Here is a 12,616-nt window from a genome sequence, read left to right as displayed (position 1 = left end):
AAAAAGAATGAGGACCAATTCCATTTTAACAGATAATCATATAATTTTGCAAGCTCCACTATATCTGATAATCCTTCACCATTAATAAATTCTTTTTATGTTAATTCTTATGTTTCTTTTTGTTTTCTTTCCTTGGGTTTCCTTTATTTAATTTTCTTAAAGTTTCTCCACCCTTTTAACCCCCTCCTCTTCTTGCTTTTCCTCTTTCTTCTCTCTCTGCGGTCTCCCCTCTTTACCTTCCTCTTTCTACATGTTTACCAAAGAATTTGAGTATATGTATGAGATACATATGATACATCCAAACTGGGAGTGATTACTCTAAGCTTTCTATTCATAGCATTGTGTAACCATTACTGTAATCAATTTAGAACATTTTCATTACCCTAAAAAGAACTCTTCACCTCTTAGCCCTTGTCATCTTTCAATCCTTCCATCTTCCCAGCCAACTAGTCTACTTTCTGTCTCTATAAATCTGTTACTTTTAAAAGGAGAATCATTATCATTAATAAATGATATAAATAAAAGTTTAGCAAAACAGGTATTTTAAAAATTACTTGTAATCTTAATATTCTACTAAGTTAATTTTCCTCTATGGGCTCTTTTTTACTTTATGTATGGAATTAAATACTTAGTACATCTTCCTTTTCTATGTAAAAGACCATATGGATCCCGTTATTCATTACAATTTCTTTTGAATTCTGGAAAGTTAATAAGTAAGTGGCATCCCTGACGGAATCTTTCCAAATCTCTACTACCCTATATTGAATGCAATTGAGAATATATTAATGATTAATTACTTTTATTAATTATTAGTAATAATTACTTAGAATAATGCATCATGGTTTTTTTAACATATATATATATATGGCTATTCTTCTTCAGATTCTTTTCGCATATAGGTTATTACAGAATACTGAGTAGAGTTTCCTGTGCTATACAGTAGGTCCTTGTTGATTATCTGTTTTATACATAGTAGTGTGTATATGTTAATCCTAAACTCCTAATTTATCCTCCCCCGCCCCACATTTCTCCTTTGGTAACCATAAGTTTGCTTGCTATTTCTGTGAGTCTGTTTCTATTTTGTAAATAAGTTCATTTGTATCATTTTTTAGATTCCACATATAAGTGATATCATATGATATTTGTCTTTCTCTGTCTGACTTCACTTCGTGTGATAATCTCAGGGTCCATCCATGTTGCTGCAAATGGCATTTTGTTGGGATGATAAAGAGCGTTCATATAGTAAGTGGTTGCATTCTGGTCTGCTCCAGGTGTAGCTTAGGGATTTTTAATCCACCCCAGCCATGAAATCCTCTCTTTAAAGGACCTGCCACTTCTGGCTGGTGTCTGCCTGCTGGGCTCTGCTCTGCTTCCTCTTTCTTGCCCCTCCTTTCTCAGAGGCAGTCCAGATCCTCCTGGGTGCTTCCTGGCACAGTCTGTAAAGAGCTGAGCTATCATTTGGAAATATTGGCCTTTCCTGTCTTTATAGTTGTTGTGAATTAGCAGCAATTTCTTAATTCAATAAAGTGTTCTTACTTCATTTTTTACCTATTGTGAGTCTGTAAAATAAGGTTTGCTAACTAGATAAATGTGGTACTATGTGTGTGTGAGTGTTTAAACTACCTAAGGTAATAAATTGTTTTCATTACTGTAGAAGCATTCATTGTAAAAATAGCAGCAATTCAAAGAATTGTTCCTCTGTTTCAGCCAGTTCCCTGAAGCCCTCTGTATGATGCTTTATTGGGTTAGTTGTGATATAAAAATGAAACAAATGGGATATTATGTTCTTATAGTAATAATATCTAATTTAGACCTTTAAGTAATTCTGAGTGTTCCTCTTAGTAATCACTCCAAATGAGCAAGGTTTAATAAAACGCCATAATTTAAAGTTACAGCTTTATTTTAATGTTCATACATTTCAACAGAAAGGCATTTAATTCCTTCTAAAAATAGGTCAGGTAAAAACTTTTAAGAACACTAATGTGTTATTACCCCTGGCTTGATGTTTTGCTTTTCTTGCTCTCTTTCGTAGAGAGCAAAATGTCTAGGTACAGAAATAGCTGCAAAATGGAAATAAGGGCAAAGTTTGACATACTCAGAAAATATACAGTTTCATTTGGCTGTAGAAAAAAAAAAAAGCCCTCTAAGTATATTCTCAGCTGAGTAAACTCAGCTCTAAAGTTGTCCACATATGAGCTGAGGATTGACTTTTGAATCAGGTCCATAGGAAATACAGGAGAAAATACAATAGATGTAAGTAAGCCCTGTTTGTTTGGATCCAGAATTTATAGAAAATAAATTATAATCTAAGGAACAAATAGAAGCCAAGTCAAGTTCGTGACTTTTAACTTAACGAGGTATCCGTTCTCTGCTAACGTAACAAAACGTTGTTTTGAAATTCCTGTGTTCTTACTTCAGAGGATCAGTACGTCTTTCTTCCAGGAAGGTAATTTAGTAGAATTTCATTCAGTGTTGTGAGTACATATGATGGCAGTTGCTTAAAACTGAAGATGTATATTTATTTTTGATGTGTCAACAACTTGCTGGTGGCAGCGGCAATGCGTAGTTCATTTCTCCAATAATGCTTCTCATCAACCACATGTATCCAGTTGGATTTCACTTCCATCACTTCATGCCACTGCATGCGTATTTTCTCTTCCATGCTTTGTTTTTATAAGACCGAGAATATTTTTTTCAAAAGAAAACTTGTGGAAACTTGTAGATGTAACCAAAAAAATGAATGGGAAGATGAAAATAAGAAGTTGTATTTGGACAGAAATTATAATTTACTTTATAGTCCACATAATTTTTGCAGACGTCTTACTTTATACTACAATTTTTAAACATTTGCTCCTTATTTTGAGCATTTAAACAAATTTTGAGAACCCTTTTCCTACTTCACTGTTATAAGCAAAATAAAAGATAGTTTTGAATGAAAAGAGCATTTTCATAAGAATATCAGCGTAGCACAGAGTAAGTAGTGTCTTGATCTTTAATTAGATGAGAATATTTTGACTGCCAATCTCAGCTTAGAAAATCACAAAGCCCATTAATGAAAACAGTTAGTTGGGGGTGTAACTCTGTAAGGTATGTTAGAAGTATTAGAACAAAAAACACTTTGAGCTTCTGTAGAGTTTTTGTTATTCAAAGTAATGTAGGTGTTTAAATTTTCAAGTTATAAAAAAAATGTCTATTAATGTTTGGCAGATCTTATCATAATGCTTTGGTATTTAGGCTGCAGGTTATTTTTCTTATATGAAATATAACTTTCCGACTGTTACTGCAGTGATCTTTCCTCTCCTATGTTGGAAGGAATCCAGAATTTCAACCTTGTAAAATCTCCAATCATATTTTCATGTCTTGTATACTGTGTAATTAACAGACAAAAGAAAAGCAGGTTTGTATAAATTAGCAATATTTTAAGAGTAAAACTGCAAAAATAAATAGAAAATGTAGTTATGTCATTTATTTTATGAATTTGTTTTCCTTTTTTATCTTTCCCTTTAAAAAAAAAACAGGGTTATTTTGGAATTCAGCTTCCTTCAATACTGAGGCTTCATACCTTCATTTTCCTACTTTCCACGGAGAACTTAGTGCAGATGTGTCTTTCTTTTTTAAGACAACAGCTTCATCTGGGGTATTTTTAGAGAACCTGGGGATTACTGATTTTATACGGATAGAGCTGCGCTGTAAGTCTTCTTTTCCTAAGAAGTCTTTGGGATTCTATTTAGGAGTAAATTCTTTAACTAATTTTTAAAGTACTATGTTTCTACTTTATCAGCTGAATCTTTTCATTGTGTCCTTTTGAAAAAAACTATGATATTAAGATAGAGTTTTTGCAAGAAACTTATTTGGTATTTAACATATATAATAATTCGGGGAAATTATTAGTCTTCTCTAGAACCAACTTAAGTCTTTTAAATTCAAAAAATTAAAAATTTTTAAAAATCCAAATTCTCAGTTAATTTCAAAATTACTTAATTAAATCAACCAGCTGTATTGTTTTGATATCCTCCTAGACTGCTATTAGTATTTTGATATCAAATGCATATTGCATGCTTTTGAAATTAAATAAACTTTGAATCACTGTCAAAATTATTTTTATATAAAATGCCAGATGCTATTTAGTTTTCTTACCCTGGCTAAATAGCTTTCATTTTTATCACCATGAAAAATTAACTCTGGTGATGAATTTCTTAGAATCCATTTTTTCCCCAAAGTACAAATGTATTTTACTGTCTCATTCCACATCTATTCTGTGCCGACATCAATGGTTCCTTCCATAGAGTTCAAACCATTGTCTTCATGTTTAGTGACCGTTGATGCTATGGTGCTATTCCTGAGTGTATTGAAGACTCAGCTCTCCACCATGGGGACTAACGTGAACAATCTTCACGTCTGACATTTCCAGCTCCTGCAGTCGTGGCATTTTCATTCGATGTGGGGAATGGGCCTTTTGAAATCTCGGTGCAGTCACCCACTCACTTCAGCGACAACCAGTGGCACCACGTTAGGGTTGAGAGGAACACGAAAGAGGCATCCGTTCAAGTGGATCAGCTCTCACCAAGGACACAGCCTGCTCCGGCTGATGGGCATGTCCTCCTACAGCTCAACAGTCAGCTCTTTGTGGGTAAGTCCTGCTTTTAGGCAGTTTGTCTTTAATTGCATGGCGTAAGTGCAGAGATGGGCCAAAATAAAATAACACCAACTATAAGATAACGATAACACCACCACCAAATCCCCGTTTATTGAGAACCTATGTTCCAGGCTGCACCAGGTGTTTTATTACTTCCTCGTAACCAACCTGTGAAATGGGTATTATCCCTGTTTAACAGACGAGGTAACTGAGTTTCAGGGAGCTGAAATGACCTGTCTTCAGAAATCCACCTAATAAATGAAATTCAAATTTGTGTTTGACTAATTCCTAAACCTGCATTCTTTTATTCCATTCCCATTTTATTGAGATATAATTGACATACAGCACTGTATAAATTTAACATAAACATTCTTATTATTACAGATTATGTGACTTGTTTCAGTTTTTCTTTAATATTAATATCTTTAATATAATATTGGAAATGTTTACCTCTTCTCCCCAGGAGGTGGAAGAACCCTCCTTGTAAATCCAGCTGATGCCAACCAGTGACCCCTGTGTAAAACAGGCCAATAGCAGGGCAAAAAAAAAAAAAAAAAAAAGCATGAGCAAAGTGTGTGTAGGATCCATGATTTGACCAGTTTCACCAGTTCTTCTGGTGTCCCTTATTTTCCCTGTTTTTCTCATGTCTTGTGACCACCTACTTCATATTTATATCCAAACGTTGTTCCTTTATTTTCTAAATACATTCACTTGTTATTTTAGAGACTTGATAGCAGAATCCTCCTGGGTGTGTTTGTTTTATTTTACATCTCTGCTAATTACTTAACAGAACTTATTGACCATGAAGTTCAAGGAATTATGTCTTGATCACTTTTCATACATTTTAGTGTAAATGAGGACACAGCAACGCTGTCAAGCAGGATAAATTGTAAATTATCAGAAATTATATTTCAAGCACTTGTAAGAGTTATGTTTTAGGACAAAATTCTCATCAGGTCCCCATTACATCTTCTCTTGCTTAACAGCCTTGTTTTATTCTCTCTCACTGCGAAGGATGAAGCTTATTTAAGGGTATGGAAATCATAAAGAAACCATGAAAAGAAATACATAACTTTTCTTTTAATAACATGCTAGGAGCTCAGTCAGGAAATTGACACAGATATTTCTTGAGTTACAAAAAATAAGAGATGGCCACAACAAAAGGTATGGCAATTTCAAATCTGTCAGGATCTAGGAAATAGCCTTACTATTCTTAGAAATTGAGAAGGCTGAAACAGTCCTCGAATTTTTCAGTGAAATCTGCTGCAGTTTGCCTGTGCATGACCTTTCATTCTTCGTATGAATTTTAACTTCATAGAAATGGAGTCACTATATATTGTGTCTGATGGGAATTCTAGCCTTATTTGGTTTCGGGTAATTGTAATGAATAGAAGTACTATTATGACACACAACTGTGTGTTCGAACAGACTTGAGTCTTTTGCCAGCAGTCATGTGTTATAATTTTAATAAGATCTAAGAGATTTCATCTTTATGGAGGCAGTTGGTTAGGCTTTTGACATTCCTACATGTGTTAAATTCAAGGATGATTGTGTTACTTGAAAGTTTTAAAAACTGAAATCTATCTTATGTTTAAGTCAAAGTTGTTGAAAATTAAAAAGGAAAGGCAGAAAGAAAGATCTCTGAAAAAAAGGTTACATCTATTAATAAAAATCTCTTTATACAGTGCCCTCCTTCCTACTCATAGGTAACTGAGTAAATTGAAGTGGTTAATGTGATAATATTAAAGACGGACTCATGTTAAAAAAAAAAAAAAGGCTTGCAGCCTTAGGTAGAGGCACATTTTTGGCTGTCAAGAGGCCACATAAGGGTCTGTTTTCATCTTCACCTCTACTGCAAGAGTGAACCACTCTTAGGAAAGGGCCCCAACCAAGCTAATAGAATAATACCTACAAGACAAAATAGTAATTTGTCAATTTACAACATTACTGTCAAACAAATCAACATTTTTTTTTTATTTCTAGATGAAAATACCTTTCCCCTGTAGGAAGATTCAATAGAATTTAAATTATAATTAAAAGATTATACTGAATTAGCACAAAGTGGGTGAAAAGTAGTAAAAAACTAGTAATAATTACAGCTAGTTTAATGTAGCACTACCGAGACCAAAAGTAGTTCTCGGCCTTCATAAGAGTATGTTTCAGTGGAAGAGACAAGAGGCAGCCAATAAAAGAGTAAAAACTAAGACAGAATAAAAAAACAATATGTATATAAATATATATAAAAACAATTTACATATACACAGGCATGCATACACACATATGTCTGTATGTCTGTGTGTATGTATATAAAGTTTCAGATAATGATAAATACAATAAAGTAAAAAGTAAAGTAAGGCGTCAGGCAACAGTTTGGTTTGGGGGGCTTCTATGTCAAGTAGGGTGTTCATGGAAGTCCTCTCTGAGGACCTTACATTGGAACAGAGGCAAGATGAAGCAGAAGAGGGAACCCTGGGAATATCCGAAGGAAGAGAATTCCAGGCGGTGGGAATGAGCTTCTCGGGAGTTAAGGAGTAAGTCGTGGTGGCTGAGGAGAGACTTGGTGTGAGAGGAGGATGGTGCAAAGGCCATGGTGAGGAATTTGGATTTCGTTCTAAAGGATCAGACGAGTGGCATGGTCTAATTTACGTTTTCCATGTTCTCTCTTACTGCTGTGAGGAAAATGGATGGGAGGAAAGGGTAGAATCAGGCCACAGCATTAGTCCCCATGAGAGATCGTGGTGGCACGGGCTAAAGGGGAAATGGTGGTAAAGAGAGTTGGGACATATTTTACATGGAGATGCACAGCACTTGCTAGTGAGTCGGTTATCGCTGTTAGTGTTTCACTATTTTTACTCCTGCTAATATCCTTCGGCAAGGTCTTTGTGTTACTCACATCATTTCTCAGTCTTTAATTTCACCTGAAGTTAACTTTTCTTGTTTTCTTCCTTAATCCTAACTTGTAGCATGATTAAAGCTGTTCCCCGGTCCCACATATACAATACAGACCACACTTGTGCCAGGCTGGAAAAGACCCCTGGTTATTCTTCATAGTCCAGAGAAAATATCCCACCTCCTTCAATGAGGTTCCATCCACCCCATAATCACAGTCTCGCCAGGAAACCTGGCTGCTTTGTTCGTATGTTCTGTGCCAGCGCGTCAGATGTACAAGGACATTCTCTTTGAAACTGTTTCCCCGTGTATTAATACCTTCAAATTGTTGGACTTAAGTCTGCTCTCAGAGCCAGTGATCCTTGGGTGACTGGCTCCGCTTTAAGCCAATATAATTGATTTTCTGGTTAAAATTTTAAAGGGCAATTTCATTTCCCTTACTTACAGGTTCAAGAGTTTAATTTGTAGCTCACCCATGCATATTAAAAAATAATTATGACTAATCAGTATTTTCAACCGTGCATAACGACTGTCATTTGTATTTGGGTATCAGGACAAATGAATGAGATAGATATAATTGCAAAGAGTAAGTCTACAGTTTTCAGCGTCACTTTCTTTTCCCTAATAAAAATGTTTAAATTCGGGCACATGATGATGATGATGATGTTTTAAATGTTGTGGAAACACAGTTTTTATAAATACAGGGCAAAACTGAAAGACCAGGTTAGTATCAGTCTGTCAAAGTTAGATTATGTTATTACCCCAGCATTTAGCAGCTTTTACCAAAAATTCACCTTCTTGTTTGTAAACAAATGTGGCACAAAACATTAAACCTGTTGTGGAATATTTCAAATACTAAATGAAGTTATTTTGTAGCACTACAAATATGAAACAGTAGAAATTTCGATAATGTAGATATTTGTTTGAGATACTATCTTTAACACTTTTACCTACAAGTAGAACGTTACAGATATTTGAATATATGTTAATTTTGAATTAAATTATTTTCTCCAGCTCCCTGTGCTACCATAGCCAGGCCCATGTTGATGATATTTGTCGACGTTACTTTTTTTTGAGATTAGAGTTTTTGGCAGTCTCTCAGAAGTGACTGCTGCAATAGGATAACATGAAAGAATCCAATGTGTTTTCTCCATTGCTTGCTTCACTCTCTCCCCTAAAGACCAATCGTAAAGTGTGTTCACATCTCAGAGTGAAACTCTGAGGCAAGACTGATGCTTTAACTTCTGAGCAAAATCAGTAAAAATAAATAGAAAACATGACTAAAAACGTGATTCAGCTGGGCAACAACTATTGGCAACTGAAACAGGAATAAGGAAATGATAGGTAGTTTTGGAGATTCAACTAGTGTTAGCCTACACCACAGAATTATAACAGAAGGACTTTAACGATCCCTGCAGTTCCCAATATTGGCGCAACTATCTTCAACTAATCTAAACTGTAGGATGGCATGCGAAGTGAAGGAGTAATAAAGTAATGAACAAAAATTCTTGTATGAAAAAGTTAACATTAATGTAGTGTGATAGTCAGATGAGAAACAATAACAACGATGCAATGAACATCTTCCCTTCCCCCAAATAATCTCAACCATTACATTGCTTTTCGGTGTAAAAATGATGATTCCCCTCCTATTTGTAGCCCATCTTTCTCTATTCTTGTTCTAAATTATGGCACTGGGTCTTTACCAACCTTTTCACGTTCTCTCACTTTGTCCTTTTTTGTATGTGTGTGATTTATGACATATCTTAGTTAAATAGTCCTATTCAGAGGTGCTATTCCCTACCTTAAAAAAGAAGTTTAGCAACATGATGCTGATTGGTGTAATTAACATATGCCCTTGACGTTGTAAACACTGAGGACTCAATGTTGAGAGTCACTGCTGTGATTTTACACCCACAGACATGCTCCAACCACGGAAATGAGGCAGAGAAAAGAATCAATCATTTTTTTAAGCTGAATTGTGACAGTGGTCATTTTTTGTTTTGGCTTGTAAACTCAGCATTTTTCTTGAAAGCGTCTTAAATTAGCCTTGAATTGATTTTCATTCAACCAGCTCTAATATCTTTGTTTGCAGCCTAAATTTTTCAATGACAGGTTTTTAAATGGGGCAAACCTCATTTTGATACTTTGGGACCAGGGCCCGAAGGAGAAGTAAGGACTCCTGACGTAGACTCACGAGTCATTTGCATTGCATTTGAACTGCATCAGATCTACAAATATTTATTAAGTATCAAGAGCAAACAATCTCTAAATGCCATACTCAAAGGTTAATGCTGAACTCTAAGCATATTGAAGCTCTGAAAGCTGGTTTTCAACCTAGTCACACACTCACATGGCCTGGGGAGCTTTTGGGACCCTGGCAGTGCCAGTACAAAGATATTTATTTACTGTTGATGGGCATTTGTGTACTTTCAAAGTTGCATATTACAAACGCATCGTTGTGCTGGTCTTTTGGTGAACATATGCTTGTATATCTGTGGGGTGTGTACGTGGGGTGGAGTTACTGGGTCACAGGAATGAGCGTATGCCAAGCATCAGGAGACTCTACCAAATCTCTGTTGGCCATTTGGGCGGCGCCCTTTATGAAGTGGCTGTTCAGATCTCTTGCCCATTTTCTACAGGGCTGTCCTCTTTCAAAAACAAATTGTAGAATTCTTTATATATTTTGGATGAGTCCTTTTCAGATAAATTCACTACAGATATTTTCCTTTCTCTCTGTGGATTGCATTTTCACATTTGTTAGTGGTGTCTTTTGATGAGCAGAAGTTCTTAATTATAATATATTCTAGATTTTTTTCTTTTTGCTTTCGGTTTGTTTTTGATAGGCTAAAATATAGTTACAGGAAGAGAATGCCAAACAACTTTATGTTTGAATAATTTTTATTACAGACTAATTTTCTTTTGTAGTCGTAAATATGTTCCCTCGTTACCAAACTGCAGTGCAATAAAAGTCACATTTCTCTTTAATGTAATCATATCATTTATTTCAATTATTTTCTTCTCCCCTCCTTGAGATGTCTTTTTCATGATCAGCCAAAGAAGCTCCCGGTGTACTTTTCTGTGTCTAGCGAGCAAATCTGAGTGACTGTTGACTAAGATCAGAATTCAGATGGGATCTCTTGAAATCAGAGAATATGACTAATACCACCAACATTCATTTCTTTGAAATAGACCTTAGTACGGTCAAACCAGACATTGCTGTGGCCTTAAGTCTGAGTAGACCCATTTTTCCCTGCTGCCACTACCACTGGGACGTGTGCTCACCACTGACTCTGGTTCAGGGAAAAGTGACTGAACTTTCTGCCTGTGACACGGTTGCTTACACCACCTGCCTCTTTCAACCATGATGGTTCTTTAAACGTGAGGGAGAACAGTCCTTCTCTTCCCAGCCCGCCCAGGGCTTTGCTCAGTGAGGAACATTCCACGGCAAAATTATAGCTGGGCTTCCAGTCTCACAGCTTTCTACACTAACTGATACCATCATTGCTGCAGGGCTGCGTCTTCCCCAGACCTAGGGGATGGCTGGGAAGGACAGGACTGAAGGTCCAATGCGTGATGTACAGAGGACCACTCTTCCCGTCAGTCCGCTGACTTGGTCCTGGCCCAGCCCTCATGCCCCAGTCACTTCCCTGCCCCCAGGTGACCCGTGATCGGGGCCTTCCCTGCCTTTCTCTGCACAGCACCCTGGTCACAGAGAACCCTTGTACTCTGACAAGCTTCTGTAACTTTGGATTTTAAAGAGAAGTGTGGGGATCTTGATTTCTTTTTTCCTCTAAGGCCCCTGGGCAAATTACACAGTTGTTCCCAGTTAATCCGCAATAATATTCAAGCACAGCACATAAATAATTTGCCATTAAAAAATGAAAGGTCTTCCTGCCACAAAAGTAGTGGAAAATTGGCATAGGAAAGAGCCAGCTTGTACTCCGTGACAATAGCATCTGTCACTTAGTCTAACTTCCTGAGAGTGTGGAATGTGATAAAGGGATTGGCCTCAGTCTCTACTCAGCACCTTGCGCACTTATTTAGGTGCAGTATCCCAATACTGTTATGTAAGGGAACAGATTCGGTTATATTCATCCACATAGAAACGTTGGGTATTTGTTTCACAGAATACTCGGTGTTTGTGAAGTTACGGAACCCATTATATCTGATACAATATGGCAGGTAAATTGATAGAAAATTAATTGGAAGGCAGTTCCAAACACAATAACTCAGCAGAAACATCCAGAATCAGTTAATCAAACTGCAACTCATTTTAATTGGACATACTCTAACCTGGAAAAGTCATTGGAATCTTTAATTAAGCTTTCAAGCCCAATCCTATTTACATTAGTCGTGTTTTCCTGAACAGTTGCATCTTAAAATAAAAGGTTATTAACTTGAAACCTAATGGTAAAGTAAGAATCCTCAGTACATGTGTGCTGCAAATGTTTATATCTAATTAGACATTACATTTTCTTGGTAATTTAAAAATGTAGTTTAAAACTGTTTGATTAGGCAAGCATTAACTCTTTAAAAGTACAGAATTAAGTCCTGTGTACAAAACTGTGTTGATTTTCGTCTCACTATTACGAATGCTATTTAGGCATATATTTCACATGTATACATGTGTATTTTCACCTGTTAATATCCCCATCCTCTGACCTTTCTCTCCACGGGGTATCTATTTCTGCCACTGACATCACGTTGTGCTCACGTCTCTCTGTCTAAATCCATTACTAGACTGTGAGATCTCTGAGACCACGATTTGTTGCGTGTAACTCTGTACCTCCAATGTCAGACAGTGTCCAGGAAAGAGCTGCTAAGTGAAGCTTGCAGAACTGAAATGCCATTCAAACCAAAAGTGATCTGAGGAGAAGAAAATGGAAGTTTTCTTCTTTGACCATATTCTTATGTGGAGAGGAAAGGGGCGTCCTTGTAGCGAAAGGCCAACTGTACATTTTAGTCTTAACTCTGCCTCTGACTAAATGTGTTCATTCTAAAATTTCTCAGCTATGCCCATGGGCTAGTCCCTGGACTTTTCTATGCCTCTAGCTCCTCATCATCTGAAACAAAACAGCAGAAAACAAACAA

At 36.4% G+C, this 12,616-nt stretch overlaps 1 protein-coding gene across 6 annotated transcripts in view; it reads left to right on the top strand.

Moving 5' to 3' along the window:
* CNTNAP4 (contactin associated protein family member 4) overlaps positions 1-12,616 on the top strand; it is a 254,199-nt gene that overhangs the window by 218,574 nt on the left and 23,009 nt on the right. For all 6 annotated transcript variants that reach the window (XM_068527510.1, XM_068527511.1, XM_068527512.1 and 3 more), the window contains 2 exons: positions 3,519-3,689; positions 4,412-4,630. In XM_068527510.1, coding sequence (XP_068383611.1) covers positions 3,519-3,689; positions 4,412-4,630 — 390 coding nt within the window. The remainder of the gene's footprint in view (positions 1-3,518; positions 3,690-4,411; positions 4,631-12,616) is intronic.

The sequence above is a fragment of the Eschrichtius robustus genome, chromosome 19 (genome assembly GCF_028021215.1).
Source record: "Eschrichtius robustus isolate mEscRob2 chromosome 19, mEscRob2.pri, whole genome shotgun sequence".
In the NCBI taxonomy this organism is placed as follows: Eukaryota; Metazoa; Chordata; class Mammalia; order Artiodactyla; family Eschrichtiidae; genus Eschrichtius; species Eschrichtius robustus.
The sequence above is the reverse complement of the archived record's forward strand: the minus strand, read 5'-3'. Positions and strand labels throughout refer to the sequence as shown.